Raw genomic sequence first — 17,436 nt, forward strand, 5'->3', positions numbered from 1 at the left:
TAAATCATTTTTGTTGTATTCTGTTGCAGAGGATAAGAGAGAGTAAAACTTGGGTTTATAGCTGCCTTCAAATGACATGGTATGGATCTGAGAATCTAAACAGGACAAATATATTTAGCAAACACATCCAACTGAAGTACCTCATTTTATATAAGATTTTCTTTCACAAGGGGCATAATAAATTAAACTTCACAAATAGTTTTAATAGCTGTGAGATTGCTTAGAAGAAGGGTCAAACATTTTATCAGATATAGCAAAATTATGCAAAAACAATCTTGGATTGAAATGCAAGTTTAGAACTTGGAAATTAATCGTAATTTTCACTAGTCGACTAAATGATCTGAACAGAGTTGCCATCTATCTTATGGTCAAAGTGAAAGTCCACAATGAAATGTCATTGGTCCGTCCTGAATTTTACTAGTCATGGACTAATGGACTTCTGCTATTTTCAAACCCAGAACTGATCCTTAAGCAACCGTTATGCCATGTTTTTATGGAATCTTTCCTGATATCCGTATTTGTAAGCAATACCTCATAGAAATAAGCTCAAAGTCTTTTCATGTCAGTTCTACAATAGCATCTTTCAAAATGGCCACCACTTGATGCTATCTGGTGGACAACTAGTGACATGTGGTAAGCAGATCAGGCCTCCTACCAGACAACTACTTCTGATATGTATCCTTACGCACTTCCTATGACAGGAAGCACATCAATCAAGAATCAGTACTAATCAAGCAGCCATTAATATTCATTAAAAAGATCAGCCAGTCTCAAGCAGTTTGTCATCTCGACAGTCCTCTCGTTACCATTTGTCTGACTTCAAAGCTAAACGAGTTCCAGTACCTGATGCATATTTTGTGCTGAAAGGAAACTTAACTAAAAAGATATGATTTTGTTTGAAGCATAATTACATATATGTACTGTAACTTTTCTCTTCAATTCAGCTCTATTGCATTAAAATGCTTTAACCAACTTTCGAAACCTCGCCATCCGGAATGTGTGGCAATTGATCTGGTGTGTGTTAAACAAGAAATAGATGAAAAGAAACATTAACAATATTACTGCCCACAAAAGATCAAACAGGAGTCAAAGAATATCCATTTTCACGCCTTCACATTCAGCTGATAATGTGTCAAGTTACATGTTCTAACATAAGCGTTGTCTATTCAGCCTTGGGCTGTTGTCACTCTCATGCTCTCTGTAATTTTTCTCAAAGGATTACCAGAAAACCTAGCTTCTGTTTCAAAGATGTTCATCAAGTAAGTAAGGTTCATTTTCCCAAACGATTTTAACTGAAACAAACCTTTGCAAATAACCAATTTACACAATGTTCCCAGTTGTCCTTGGACGTGATTAATAACCATACTGAGTGAGGGAGTGAGGTATTACAGCTCTGGGCCATCAAAGGGCGATGGACACCAAGAATAGACTTCACACATGGTTCCCATGCTGGGAATACAATCCAGTTCCCTGGCATGACAAGCTAACACTTTAACCACGAGGCTACCCCAACACCAGTTTGACGACAGGGGGAGTGATTCAATTAAGCCAAATCAGCAAATATCAAGCTCAATTTTACAAAAGATACTTCCTGTAAGGAAAGAGCACATTATTCTTTATGGATTTGCAATAAATTCCAATACTTTTAATCTTGTGCTGTACCAGCGATTGCCCAGCAGTTCACATACAAGGTTTGAAAAAGAGAATGTCTTCAAGTTTTCAAGCGCAACAGAATAATGCTTCTAATCCAAGAGTACTCAATGTCTCCAACAGGCTGCCCTTTAATCTGATAAAGATAAGCAAGATAAGAATACTGACATGTCATTTTTTTGTCTTGTAGACACAGTGATCGGAGTAATTTTGTGACCAATGAAAGCATAGTTACTTCCTTTCATTCACTGAAATCGAAATCACGCACAATAATCTGAGACGAATCGTGTCTTGATTCAGTTGGAACAATGAAAAAATTACTTGAGAATCTACCAAGAATACTGAATACATAAGTAGTCTTTAAATTATCTCCCAGACAGGGGCAAATTTCATGCAGCCCGACAGAAAAGTCACCAGCCGCGGGCTGGTGGGCAAGCAGTTATTTCGGACACTTAGTAGATAGCGTATTTGTCAAACCCTACCATATGAGTGAGCTATGTTTAACGCTGATTTGAACTGTCAGTTACATCAGGGCAGGTCAGCTTAATGTCGGGGGAAATCCCGAAGTAATGCTCGCATGGGGCTGACAAAACTGGAAACATAATCACAGCGATTCGAACCTATTCTAATAGGGACCCATGCCAATGGAGCGCAACTCTGCACACTGAATTACGGCGCCATAGCTTGGGCCACCCGTGCCCCATGGCTCCTTAAAAGACTGGGCCACCCATGCCCCTCTCGCCTTGCCATATGACTAAGAGCAAGCAGGGTTATATCTTTGCAAATGGTTCTTTATGTATTTAGAATATGGTTACACATTTGCAAAGGTCACCTGACTGCCTGTCTGCTGGATATATGTATACATATACACATGTATGCTCTTAGATATTCATCAAGATCTACAGACAGGCTTTGTCTCAGTATGGGGTGAGGGCATCAAAGTCAGACAGGAATCCTCTACAGGGATCCTAGGTTAAGTTTGAAGTCGGAAAGATCAAAGGCATCGTTAACCTGTTGAGTCGACAACAACTTGTGTCTGAAGACACCCCTCTCTAACGGAATGGTTCCAGTCAATCACTGTGGCAATATCGGCCATACATTTACTGGGCATCAACAAACATATGGTCTACGTTTCTCTCGTTGTAACCGTATGACAGTAAACTTGGCATACAGGAGATCTTTAAACTGTCGTCAGTTCATCTACACCTAATCCCCATCATAACAGTAAGGCCATATGAAGAACCTGTGTATGCAAAACATCCCTGGACTAACTGTCAATACCTTATAAACTTAACATTATTTCCTCATATCATGGGTTGAACACGAGGGAGTAAGTGACTGGGGCTTCAGGTTGCTGAGAACAGTATTTTAGTCCCATCATGTCAGCTCCATGTGGGAGGATTGCTTCAAGTGATACAGGCTGCAGACATAAAGTAATTGGATGAAACACCTGAGTATGGTTATGTTAGTGACAGACCAACATAATGAATGTGCAAAATTTGGGTTTCAAACCCATGATCAGCTGATTCTGAAAAGAGAGACAAATCTACACGCCAGCTTATGGCGCTTAAGACCACTGGATCACAGGTGCCATCTACATAGCTGCCAACTTTCCCAAATTACAATTAGTATTTTGTTCCGTTGTTCTGGTCAGGGAACCAAAGCCCCACGATAATGTGATTCCGAAACTTGACCACAGCAGTTTCTGGTAATACGAGTGGAGTGTCTCGATTGGACAGATGTAAAACTATAAATAGACTTCAAGCCAGTTGATAAACAAAAGGAGCTTGTGTTTGCAGCAGACAGTGTAAGGCTTAACAAAACAAGGTTCATACAGACGTGGAACACCAAAATTCAAGGCCTTTTCAAGGCTGCCAACTGTCATGTTCAAGGCTATATTAGTCGCAAGACTTAAAAAGCAATATATATTTTTCACCCATCAAAACATAAATTAACTATAATAATAACTGTCATGAATTCTTCAGGCACACAAATCTACCACTGTGATAAATCTCAATTAAACATCTCTGGTACATATTTCTGTGTGCTTTCATACTTTGATTAACAAGTATATGTAAATTTGTACAAATTCAAGGCTTTTCAAGTTAATTTGGTGATTTTCAAGTCATTTCAAGGTTTACACTAAAAATGAAGGCTTTTCAATAGTGACCTTAAAATTCAGGGCATTTTCAAGTGAATTTGGTGATTTTCAAGTCATTTCGAGGTTTACACTAAAAACGAAGGCTTTTTCAAGCTTGTACGAACACTGCAAAATGACCTACAAATTTAGAAATAAATCACATTTTGTATATTTGTTGCACATTCGTAGCAAATATGAAACATTCGGACAACTGGCAGCTATGCATACAGAACACCTTATTTCATGCACTATCTACACTGAAAAAGTGAACACAATTAAGGAAAGCATTGACAGGCAATAATGATAATTTAAAGAATTTTCCCCCACCCCTGTACTATTAACGATACACCAGACACTAACAGTTTAATCTGTTCAACTGATAGAAAGCACTTCCGTTGAAAACAGCTGTAACATTTTTTCTACTGTTGTATTGCTGGGTGTTTCCTTTCTTTTCACCATCAGCATATCAACAGCTGTGTCATTAGGATGCATCTTCAGGGTAGCTTGATGCAGATTACAGGAGTGAGTGGCATTCGATGAAGCCTGTAAGAATAGCCAGGACACACTGGAGGTCAACTGTGTAAGAAACGGTCCACACTACATGAAACTTGAAGCAACCCATACTTGCTGTTAGAGGCGACTGTGCTTGTCATAAGAGGCGACTAATGGGATCGGGTGGTCAGGCTCGCTGACTTGGTTGATGCATGTTATCATATCCCAATTGGATAGATCGATGTTCATGTCATCAATCACTGGATTGTCTGGTCCAGACTCGATTATTTACAGACCACTGTCATTTTGCTGGAATATTGCTCAGTGTGGTGTTAAACAACAAACAAACAAACATGAAACTTGATGACATACAATTAGCCAATCAGAGGTGATCATTCCCCATGTCTCTCCAAGCACTATTCATACACAGATCTATGAAACAAAAATATGTTAGTTCACCCTTTTCACGATTTGAAAGATGAAGTTTTACAAGCAATCAACGGGACAAGTTCCACGGAAATAATCATTGGTCTCCAAAAACATTTGATAGACAACTCCAGAACATCGACTGTTATTAATTTCACTCATTCTGCCCTTAAATTGCAAACATTCCATCAATGTCTCTCCTTTCATTCTCTTAAAGGTCAACACAATAAGGATGTTGTCATTACATACGTTTCACTATCATGTCCTGATTAATCTACCAACAGTGTCAAGTGGTCGTCAAAACCGGATCTTATGATTAATATGAAGAAAATCATCCTATTCCATGACATCGGAATGAATATTATTTTTGTTGCTGAAGTTTCCAAAATGCCATCATCCCCTGGTACCACTGAACACCATGGGGCACAGCACCAAATGACCAGCTCCAATGTCAACAAAACTACATTTCCCTTCATTATTTCACAACATGAGCCCAAGTGTTCTGTTTCAAAAGCCTTTATTACTGGGATTGTTTCCTGTCATTATACCTGTTATTAGGACTTTTTGAAGTTAATGACCTCTGACCTACATAACTTGGGACATAAAACAGGATCAGCAGTAAGTGTCGCATATGAAACTTGTCAAGGGGCACTGCACCTTTGAGTTACAATGAGAATCATTAACGGCAATTTCCTAAACAATGTCACAAATATTTTCTGTAATTAAAAGTTCAACTGAAGACAGAATACAAGATTGACAGATGATATACATAAACATTTCTGTTCAAGTTTCATCCAAGGCTAATTAATTGTCCACAGTTCTCTCATCAAATCATTCGCCATCCTAACAAATCATATTTCTTTTTCATCAGGAATCACTAATGGAGCAACATTATTGTTCACTTTCTGCTAGACAAGATTATTTTTTCAGAAAATTCCCAGAAACACCACCCAACCACAACACGACACACGATATAATAATCAGAGCCTGTAACCAATGTAAATCACTGTACCGAACTACTGGGTATTTCAAATAGGATATCCTGTTATCATAACATCATACTTGAATGTGCTGGCATAGATTTATGTTGACACAGGTATTCGTGTTACCATCTGACTTTTCCCTCGCTCAGCAAGGCTCCTGTCACACATGTGTTTCTTACATAGCTGCACCCTATGCAATGTGCTTTAACAGATCAACTATAGCCCTGTCACAGCATCATTACCTCCTCTGCTCACTAAACAAGGCTTCTGTACTCTCTGCCTGCAGACTTATTTCTTCAATACCTCATTTTTGAGGGTTTCAATGCCTCAAAATTGAGGGCTTAGCTCAGTGCAAATGACATTTTTTTGTGTCTGGATTTAATATATTTAAAAGTTGAAAAGTCACCAAAATAATTCATTGCAATGAAACAAAGCATACTGCAGATATTTACTTTTTTAGTACTGCTCTATATTATTATTATTCTTTGAGACGGTAGAGAATAATATTGAACCATTTGTCTTGTACTATTCATATTAGTGACTTTCCAATTATGATTTTTGACCACACCTTGTTCAATGAGACGAACTGAGTATAACATGTACAAATCCCAAAATATTTCTATAATTACTCTGTTAAAGCAGCAAATAATATCAGGAAAAGAGAAACTTAGCTGTGCTGAGGGGGGGTATTATGCTGTTGTATTTAATCAGCTGTCAGTTTTATCCTGTGCGAATTGAAAAGATAACTTAGTATTTGACACCAGTGCTTTGGTGCAAAACCTCATTGATTTGACTCCAAACTTAGAAAGAAATTGAAAAATCGGAAAATATGTTGGCAGGTTGGTAATTAGTGTCAAGGGAATCTTCCTGCCTGGAAGATGAGAGCTGAAATCAGTGCTGTCAGCTTGGCGATGAATCAGTCACACGTGACTGCTGATAAATACGCATGCACATAAACTCCATGAACCAGTCATCATAACTACCGTCTCCATGCATCCTTGAAGGTACACATTTCCAGGAATATTGTTTTAAGCTTCTATCAAGACAAAAACACATCTTAGGCATCACCTTATTAGAAGGCCCATGGAAAATGATCATTTGATGTACGAGGTCTTTGGGGCTAATATGGAGAACCTACTTTGGTGGATATTAACATCTTGAATTGAGTTTGGATCTTTTCTCAGGCCTTTGATTTACTAAGTATCTTTTCTCTTAATTTCACCATTTCCAATATCTACAACAGACCAGAAGTCTATATGTCAAGGCAAAATTTGCAAAAGGTGTACTAAACTAAAAAGTAATTTTGGGGTTGTAAATTCTATCAAAATCTATCACCGATGTCAAATTAAGAAAAAAGGTCAAATCACTTTAGCACACAAAATATCTGAAACAAACTGTGAAAATTGAGACTGAATTACACTTCTCTGTGTGTATTGCCTCCAGCTTAATCACCAGTCGTTATCTAAACTACATCTGCATGTAAGAACGCCACAACCCACAAATAAGCCATTGCTACATTAGTCAGCACTCATTTCATTGCGTTTTGATATTTGCCGATATAAAACAGAAATAAACGCCTGAGCAATTACACATGCAGAAACTGTTACATAACTACTTGACAGTGCTTTCACATCAAATGTAATGGGCATTCATCTTAAGTATATTATCAAGAATAGGACTGGGAGGGCGTGTCACTTAAAATATGTTAAAGTAAACTGTTAACAAAATAGGGCTCAAGTGACAGTGTGAGTGAGTACACTTTTAACCAGTAATTTCACATCCATATATCTCCCAGGGACGATCTGGGTTAGAATTGTCTTCAACAACCCATGCTTGTCATAACTGGTGACCCATCAGGATTGGAAGGTCAGGATTGCTGCTGACTTGGTTGATGCATGCCATCGTGTCCCAATTGCATAGATCAATGACCATGATGTCAATCACTGGATTGTCTGGTCCAGACTTGATTATTTACAGACCACCATCACATAGCTGGAATCCTGCTGGGTGAGGCGTTAAACGAACAAACAAAACGGCCATACATCAAATCTGCACAAAACACACCGATGACTGACAGAGTGAGCAACACTCCACTCCATTGGGCTATGAGGACACAATCTCAGCTTGTGGTTTCCTCCACAAGACTGATTCCTTGTCTACTGAACGTATTCGGTCCAGCAAGCTTGGTTAATAATAATCCATAGATAAAGTTCCAGGGATAGAAGCTAGCCAAGAAAGTCTACTATCTACAGTGAATATATGACACTTTTTTAGGGATAACAACTTTTATTCTTTGCCACAATGTTTCAAAGCTACTTCTTGCCCCTTCATCTGATGAAGGGGCAATTGTTATCCATAGAAAAGTGTTATATATTCATGTTCTTCCAATTTCAAAACACCTATCAAAGACTTCAGCTTGAACAGTCATAACATATAGCAATGCCAATAATCCTCAAAACTTTGAAATTCAACTACTTTAATATTAACAAAACTGGTCCAGGCTGGTGCTAATTTTCATCCCTGCATCAAGACTAATATAGACTGAAAATGATGGGTTATCTCAAAAGACGTTGGCAAAGACTGCAATGTTCCAGCTCAAGTCAACACTATCCATAGTCAGCTCCCATTGGCACCAACCAATCCCCATAAGTCCTTGAATTACAAACACGAGGCAATAGTTACCATGGAAACCAACTAGGGACACAGCATATTTAGTTCTATTTGTATTCTACCATGGGCAGCTACCAATTTGGATTCTATATTATCAACGCTCATATTCCTATACCACAACACTTGAATCTTCTGGAGTGGTACGTTATCAGTGATCAGTTAAGCTTCTCCTAGACACAAGTATTGATTTTCGAGTTATTGATTCACTGATCATGGCAGTTTCAAACAATAAATTAACTGACAACACGAAAAGCTTTCCTTCAACTCTCACCATTCTTGACCTACTTACCTACCACAAACTTTTCAAAACAAAGCCAAACCTTACCTTACGTCACAACTCAATCAACATATGGAAGTGCACCTTGTATCACTGTTTAAATCTGGACTCCAAACTTACATTTTCGAACCCTACAACTGAATGTGTATATGTTTATTATCTTACTCTCCCCTCTCTGTTGTATATATATGTACATATGCTGTGTTGTGCATTGAGCATGTCCCTCAGTGATTAGGAATTTTGTGCTGTAGAAAAAGCATTATTATTACTTTTATTGTTGTTTTCCCCCCATAAATGATCGATTTCGAAATACTACAACAGTAGTACTAATTTCACTTCATTGATCTTAATGAACATTGAAACGTCAAAGAAACAAATATTTCCCACTATTTAAAATCTCTGATTTTACTTATATTGTTACAAACAGACATAACAAATACATCGACCAACCTCCCTTGAAAGGTACAGATCCAAAACATGCCAGAAAATACCTTGCCATGGTAGCTCCTCAATGTCAAAGTCGTCATAAAATCGACTTTTCATGATGTCAGAACTGCAGGATCTTGCTTTTGTCCCAGGCAAAGATCTGATTCAACTGTAATCAACACTCCTACAGGTAGACACTGACACTTAACCACTGCTTAGTGTTAGTCCTGACACAACATGCCATAAATCTCATATAACATTATTGTCTCCTGTCATATAAGACCATACTGTCTGTGTGATACAACACTATTGTCTGTGTGTGTAACACACAACTGCCTGGAGAGATATACCCTGTATAGCACAGCTAGGCAATATCACGTGTCTATATTTGTTTAGCACAGCACTAAGGGGTAGGAAGGACACCGATACAATGTTTATACCACTGTCAGAGAAAGATAAAGACTTCATGTCACAAGGTAATGGCTACCAATTGTGATAACAATCTGCTTGTTTGTATACTAAAGATCAGGAACATACACGACTAAGGGCAGATATTAATCTCAAGAAGGTTTTTATGCCTTTATTTGCGTGATTAGAAGGGATTGAGTTCCTGACCAATAATGGCCATCACATGACAGGTATTAATACCTGTTAATACTTGGTCCCATCTACTGGCTCTGTATTGAACAGTCTGTGTGGCACCTACATATTGATCACAATGTTCACTCTCAAACTGTATTCACAAATGGGTCGGCTGGAACCATAAATAATAGTGCGGATGGGTCATATCAATGAATAATCCTTCTTCCGTTCAACTCCAGATGTTGCCATAAGAAGGTGAAAGAGCCTCACTGACAATGATTCTCTCATTCTGAGTGTGTTGGTCAATGCTACTTGAAGCCATATCACCACACAGGAGAACAAGAATTGGCTTCATTTTACTGTAGGGACAAAAACCATTTTGGATAAAAGTACAGTTCTTCAAACCGAAGCATTTGTTGTGTACTGACTTATTCAGCTGTATGCATTGATGTAAGGAATGCAGGCAAACTGATGTCAAGCTACTCCTGAACTGACTCAAAAAGAATTGATCCGTACCTACAACTTTGATATTGACAGAATGTTGGCATGTCTTTTTTTCTAAATTGCCAATAATCTTATCTTCTATTTACACATAACATGTCAAACATGTCAGGATTGTCTCCCCTGAACCCTGTATCCTGACCCCACACTGTCAAGCCCCTGGGCAACAAGCAACAGAATCTGAGTTTATCACGGCAATATTTCCCCCTTAGAGTCCCCTGACATTTGGAGGTGTGTCGAGTGTGTTATTTCATGTGGTCGAGACGGAAATCAGAATGAGGCTCAATCCTTATCCGAGTGGCATCCTGGGAAGATACTCTACAGTATAAATAAACATCTATCCAATCACGTTTAGCTCTTCACCTGCTTGCACCCAGACAGGGGGTGCTGTATCGGGGTCGCACATCAATACACATAAACTCAGTTGCGGCCACATTTTAGAATCATTTAGGGCTTATTTTACACCTGTGGCATAAGGTGGTACAGCACGGGTATGGTGCTGACAAACCTAGAAACATCATCAGGCCAACTAAGACTCCCAACAAGACCTTAGGTCTCTGGCATGCCAAAACCTGCAACTCTGCACAGTGAAAACTAAGATAAAATCTAGAATTACAAATTATATCAATTTGTAGATTTATATGCACATATCTGATTTGTAAATTAGAGATCAAACATGACACCTTAATTATTAAAATCCAAATTAATTTTGAAATGGCGAATTGCGATACATTTTCAAACTTTCTTTTCAAGATGACTCATATTTCATATTCTCAAATTTATTCATCAATCACAAATTTCCAGTACGGCAACAGTATCGACACATTTCCTGTACATCACCTAATTGTGTTTATGGTTTTGCTACCAAATTGATCAACGTCACCCAAAAGGAGTATAGATATCACCACAAACTGGAAAATTGCCAAAAGTTATCTTCATGACCATACTTTACAACACAGTCATGATAGCTACCAATTCAATGTTATTTTTCATTCGGTGGGTTGAATAAGATAAAACAAACCTATTTGTCAAAAAGACCTATTTTGTAAAAAAAAGTATAACACTTTATTTTCTTATTCAAAGTATCATAATGTTCTGGTGTTCTTTGGCAAAACAGTCTTGAAAATACAATTATGACCACCCTGCCACTATTTTAGCATGTCCTAATACCGTATTTCCTCGATTATACGCTGGTGATGAAAAAACCCAAAATAGCCAGGTAGTTTCATAATGCATTACATATTGTATTTCAACTACTGTAAGCGTTCAACACATTGTCCCTGGAAAACTAAAGCATTTTATAGAACTTTTAAACTTCGGTACCGAAGAAGAGTTTGAGCGAATCATTAGTCTGAAATTGGAATTTTAAGGCTGGTTCCTGATTAAACGTTGGTAGTAAAGAGTGTCTGAAAGCATTTAGTGGAGGAAATAGGGTACTTAGGCTATGGAACTGAAGATCTATCATGCTCTGACATCTCAGACAACAGTAGGTACACAATTATGAATATTACCCATACTAGGGTAGAGAGATAAGGGTAATATCTTTCTGATATTTACACATGCATTATAGTGATTATCCCTGCTGAATGATATGATATGATGTCACATTGCTGAGAACAATATGACATAACATCCATTGTTCATGACATCACAAAGAGATAAGGTTACGCTATCTGAACAATATGCTAACTTAGCAATGTTTCTCCAAAGGTTGGACGTTTCAACGTATTTCCTTTCTTAAAATGATAATGAACAATATATAGAATACATGAAAGTCAGAATTAAGCTTATTTCACTTTTCATGAAAGAATGCTATAAGTCCACCACTTAACACCTCGTACAAACAATCCGTAAATCCTTCTAGCTTGTATTCTATAAGCACCCAGTAACCATCTTCCTGAGGCAAGGGCATTGACTGACTGTGAAAGTCCAGTTTCCACCCTTGCTCAACTAGGCTGGAATTCCTGGGCACAATTGTAGCGCTACCAGTGGCTATTACGAGTTATGTCTCTCCAAGCCTCTCCTATGGAACAACCAGATTCCACCACTCGTATCGTTTGCACTTATTCTGACCAGGAACCCAAACCAGGAAACAAGCCTATACTACTGAAGGCCTATTTTGCCTTGGAATCCCAACAAGCAAACAAGTATGAGTTATTGGGGAAATATTCTGACCAGTTCAAAATTTGGGGAGGTTCATGGCCTTGTGGTATTCAAACTTACTGGTGTCAGTCACAAACATGAAACATATTCTATCAGTTTCTGCTGTACATTGTTCCAAATTAAACATGAGACTCAGGTGGTGTTAATAATAAAATTGGATGTTGAAAGTTACAGATAACCTTAAGGATCCCACAATTACAAATGCTGCTATACAATGTCTTTAACCTGCATTGCCAGTAAAAGCGAACATGGACATATTATTCCATTCACAAATAAACCAAGTACGTCCTTCATCAAAAGTTTGTCCTAGGTCTGTAGACACACTGTGTAAAGTCGTTTCTTAAGTTATCATCACAGTTTACCTAGCGATAAGCAGCTATCAAGTACTGTCAAAGTTTATTCTATCAATCGCTAGTAGCCTCATAAGTGATTGAGTGAGTGAGTGAGTTGGTTTTAATGCCGCTTTGAACAGCATTTCAGCTATCACAGCGTGTCAGCATCATGTGGGAGGAAAGCCCTATGTGATGCACTTTGGTGTAAAACACAAGTACAGGAATGGTGCTGACAAACCAAGAAACATAATCAGGGGGAACTGGGATTTGAACCCATGCTCCCAGGTTTCTGGAGTGCCCAATGGATGCAAACTGTCATGCCTTAGACGCCTGGGCCACCTGGGCCTCCACTGGCCTCATAAAGGCATATGTTTATCTCCTGGGTATATATGGGTATAGATATATATCTCCTGACTTTGCACCAGATATATCACACTAACCTAGAACATATAAGGGTGTATATACAAGGGAGAAAACTCTACATACCTCTCCTTGCCGCTGCACTGATAACTGAGTCCGTCTCCGTGCATGTGTCACAAGTTTCATCTCGACTCACTACTGATGCGTTTGCACTGAAATAAACAATGGCACGTCTAAATATAATATTGTATGCTCGTTAGATAGGTAGATAAATGGTATCTGAAAGACACTCCTGTAGTAAACTCTACATCTATCAGGCAATGATTCTGATGACTCCTTGCCAAACCTCTGTATGAGCAAGGGAACTGTTTACCAAATGTTCGAGTCACGGTAAACCTGTGTATAAATCAAGCCTGGGCCAGACAAACCAGTGATTGACTCTATGAGCAATAATAAACACCATTGGGATATGATGACACGCAAGCAACAAGTCTAGGCTCATAACCCAATCAATGAAGTAGCAGATGTAGTCCTTGCCAAACTGCCTAATAGTTAAGGTATCACAAGGACCAGTAGAAATTTGCCATTTGTAAAGGTGTTGCTTTATGTGATAATTATAAGGACTAGTGGAACAAAAATGTTAGTTTCTACTACTGAGTAGCCTCTTATGACCAGCATTAGATAGTGGGGAACAACTCCAATAGATTCACACTGACGTGGTTAGTTCAGGGTGTAGAAACCTGCAAGGGGTAGCAATCAGCCAGGTATGACATAGAGCTGTTGAACCATTTCATTTTTCTTAGAAACGGACAGTTATTTCTTCTTTCAAGGGACAATAACCCTCAGCCACTGGTTCACAGAAGGACTGTACACAAAACATTGTGGATCTCCTTGCACCTACCTTGTTTATCAAACATAATATACCAATGATAGCTAATGTACTTGGAAAGATGTTTTCCCTCATCTAGTCTCCAATCAATCTGCCATGTTAAAGGTGTACTTCAGGGGAGAGAAACTGCAGTTTAACCGTTTGAAAATGATATAATTCCTGGTTTCCCTGTCTCGACACCCCCAAATCATTAAACTCTACCAACCAGTGAGATTCCTGGATTCAGCATGAATTTACACGATCATCCTACATCAGTTCCTTCCAGAAATATTACAAGTTACTTCAGGATATTGTCAGAAAATATTCCACAACCACTACACATGAGTTCTTCCAACTTCCAACATTTATAGTTGGAGGTAAACCTTTCGTTGTAGCTCTGTCTGGTTCTGCAACAGCAACAACAGCCACAGAGCAACAGCTGCTCAACGGCTTAAACAGACATCTTGATTTCAATCATGGAAACTACGCTTGGCTTGCCTCTCTTATGCAATGAAAGCAAGCACTGCTTCTTTAGAGTTGTTTTGACAGATGTCACAGTGCTGTTTCGCAGCAAATTCCCAATTATTTAGCCTGTTCCTGAATAGGTAGAACCAGAGCTGGGTCCTTCAACAATGAGCCCAAACGCCATGGTTTATTGTATCAATATACAAGGAGTCAGGATTCAAAAGCCAAATTAAGTGTAACAATGTAACCTTGGGGTCACAATTCAACATTACTGAGCTCCAAATTGATTTGAAACCTTATGGATCAAGTACCCAGTTACTAGTGAGCTGTTGCTTTCAGCAACAATCCAGTGATATCATACCAGGAACCCCAAGAATGACATCATGCGTTTTACCCTTCAAGACTCAAACGTCTTCTGCTGTGATGAGCAAATTGTGAACAAAAAGACTACATTGTGACAGTTGCTGTAAACTTGGGGCTGAATACTGGCCACTGAGCAGGTCCAGATAAATCCTGCGTACCCACCATCTCTATATCAAATAGAAGTAAGTGGTATAAAGTGGGGACAAAAAGACCTGGCATTACACTACATAGCCATGTGCAGGCAAGTAGGATCCTGTTATTGCGTCACAAGTAAGTGCTCTCACCACTGAGCTAAACCTTCACCTTCCTTGACACTGCTGCAATACTGATGAATGCAGCATAAAAACTCACCTCCTCCCTCTATATAAAACGGCAGTAAATGGTGGGTGTGCTGTTCAAGTGATTGTTAATGACAACCTGGGCATATGCTTATTCCCTCATAATGGAGGGCTCATAATGGAGGGTTCACTCAAGTGTGAAAGTATCCGGCAACTGGTTACATGTTACTACACTGGAACTTGGTTCAGTGCAACTGTGTGCAATTTCACTCAAGTAGAAGACATTTTAACATCAAACTGCTGTTCTACATTCTCAGATTCAATCTCTGGAATGTTAGGAAAAACATATTTGATTACATTAAAACATTTTGTTTTACACTTCTGTGGGGGTAGTGGGTGAAATAAGCATGGTATCCCCACTTGCCTATATCATTCACTGAAGACAGTTGACATTTTCTTTCCGTACATTTTCGAACAGATGCTAGAATCTTTCTCAAGTACTTGCAAGCACAAGTCAACTGTCTTCATTGATACTAGTTTCTAAAATACCACTGATATACTTGCAGGTTTATACCTTAAGCAATTTTTCAACAAGTTTGTGATTTCTTCAAGAATTATTTAAATAAGGAACAGCACAAATGAGCCCTATGCATCATACCAAAGGCAAAATAATGTAACTCAATATACTAATTGGTGGGCCACGTTTCAAATCATTACTCTAATATATTTTTTGTACAAGACCTCACTTCGGCACCACACACTTCCACTAACGAGTAGGCTTATATGACGACAGTATCTCATCTCAGAATTCCTCCAGCCAATGGAGAACTACCATTAGCAAATTGCCCTGAGCTTTGTTAAGTTCAGTCAGGTTTCAACTTTTTCACTCCTAATAACGACCCAAAGTATGTCCAACACTGAAACCCATAGTTCAATATACTTACTGAAATGATGGCGGCCTGCTGTCTCCGATCCGCCCAACCCTCTCCGCGGGGAGGGGGACCACGTCCCCAGCCTGGGAGTCGGTACATTGTGACTGTGTGTCGGATGCACTGCTTTCTGCGGGTACCAACTGTAACACAACATGGACATTAAGTGACAGGATTAAGATAGCATGTACAGAACAGTGGTCAAATTTTAGGGGAGTTCTGGGGTCAATGAACTTTGCTCATGTAGTCTTTGAAACGAGGGACCCATAGACTTGAAGACTACTGCAGTAGAAAAAGCAAGTAAAATGAGTCACATGACCTCTCCCTCCCCCATGTTAAAGGTATCCCATTCAGGGAAGTGCTAAGAAAAATAGTTTTTTCCCTGAATACTATAGTGGGGATAGTATGAATGGAACAATGTTGTTCAGACAGGAAATCATATTAATCTTAACATCATATGGGCAATAGCAGTGTTTCAGATGGGTTCAATTTCAAAGGACATTGACTGATTGTCATACAAAAGGTCCTGAAGAGATATTTTTCAATTTTAGTAAAGATACAGTAAAATGTCCTGTCAAAAACTGTAAGAATCACAAACATGTCCTAATGATATTAACTCTCTCTAGCCAAATCACTGCAAATGCTGTAAAACTGGTTAATTTCCCTGCTGTAATGGAAATGAAGCAGTCAGAAAAGCAACTAACTGTAATCTTGATGAAATGTTGAGAAATTCACGACAAGTTCTCCCATGTTTCTGGGGTCTTGTTCAGGTCTACCATGCTGATATAGTAAATACATCCAAGAAGTACATATTTCTATATTTTTATCAAAATGTGACTCATTTTAACCTTTTGGCTGATGGATATCAGTACTTTCCTACTTTTACAAACAAATAACTGAAAAAAAACCCTGCCACATATGGAAAAGCTCTATGGAAATACAACACACTGAAAGCTTTTCCACATTTTCTACCTGTCAATTGGCTAAGAATTTCCACTAAATACCTAAATAACCTATTAACATACTTCTCTCAATCCATAAAAAACATTAGTTGCAAGAAAGGCTGGCATTTAATCCCAGTGAGGTGTTTTAACCTTTAGCCTGCTGAATTATTTTCACACTTCTTACCCCTGCCTGCTGGATTAATTTCAGCATAAGGCGTTCTAAAGAGGGTGGGTGATTTCAAACAGTCGGTGCCTCATTAAACAAGGGCCAATTGAAGAAATATTTTGCACATTTATTCCTGATAGAAAACTACACAATTCTATATAAAAATATCCTGGTGTTTTCAATCATACCAAGGTTAAGACCAAAGCGAACACAAAATTTGTTAATTTTCTTGAACTTACCTGAATTGCGTTATTGAAGGTGGTTTGCATTTCATGCTAGGAACCCTCTAATATCGTAACATTTTTGCAAATTGATTTCAATTATCATATCTCCGATATCATAATTTTAATTGAGTAAAAATTCGGGATTTATAATCGGCATATATCAGCGCGATGGTAAATTATGAACCATTTCAGTGAAT

General features: G+C 38.5%; 1 protein-coding gene across 1 annotated transcript in view; it reads right to left on the reverse strand.

The window, feature by feature from the left end:
- LOC139470782 (segment polarity protein dishevelled homolog DVL-3-like) overlaps window positions 1–16,655 on the reverse strand; it is a 44,986-nt gene extending 28,331 nt beyond the window's left edge. The window contains exons 1-3 of the mRNA XM_071253073.1: window positions 16,641–16,655; window positions 15,921–16,048; window positions 13,129–13,214 (exon numbers count right to left, since the gene is read on the reverse strand). Of these exons, the coding sequence (XP_071109174.1) occupies window positions 13,129–13,214; window positions 15,921–16,048; window positions 16,641–16,655 (229 nt within the window). The remainder of the gene's footprint in view (window positions 1–13,128; window positions 13,215–15,920; window positions 16,049–16,640) is intronic.
- Between the last annotated feature and the right edge of the window lie 781 nt (window positions 16,656–17,436).

This window comes from Haliotis cracherodii, unplaced genomic scaffold (genome assembly GCF_022045235.1).
Source record: "Haliotis cracherodii isolate W230 unplaced genomic scaffold, xgHalCrac1.p SCAF_21, whole genome shotgun sequence".
Lineage (NCBI taxonomy): Eukaryota > Metazoa > Mollusca > Gastropoda > Lepetellida > Haliotidae > Haliotis > Haliotis cracherodii.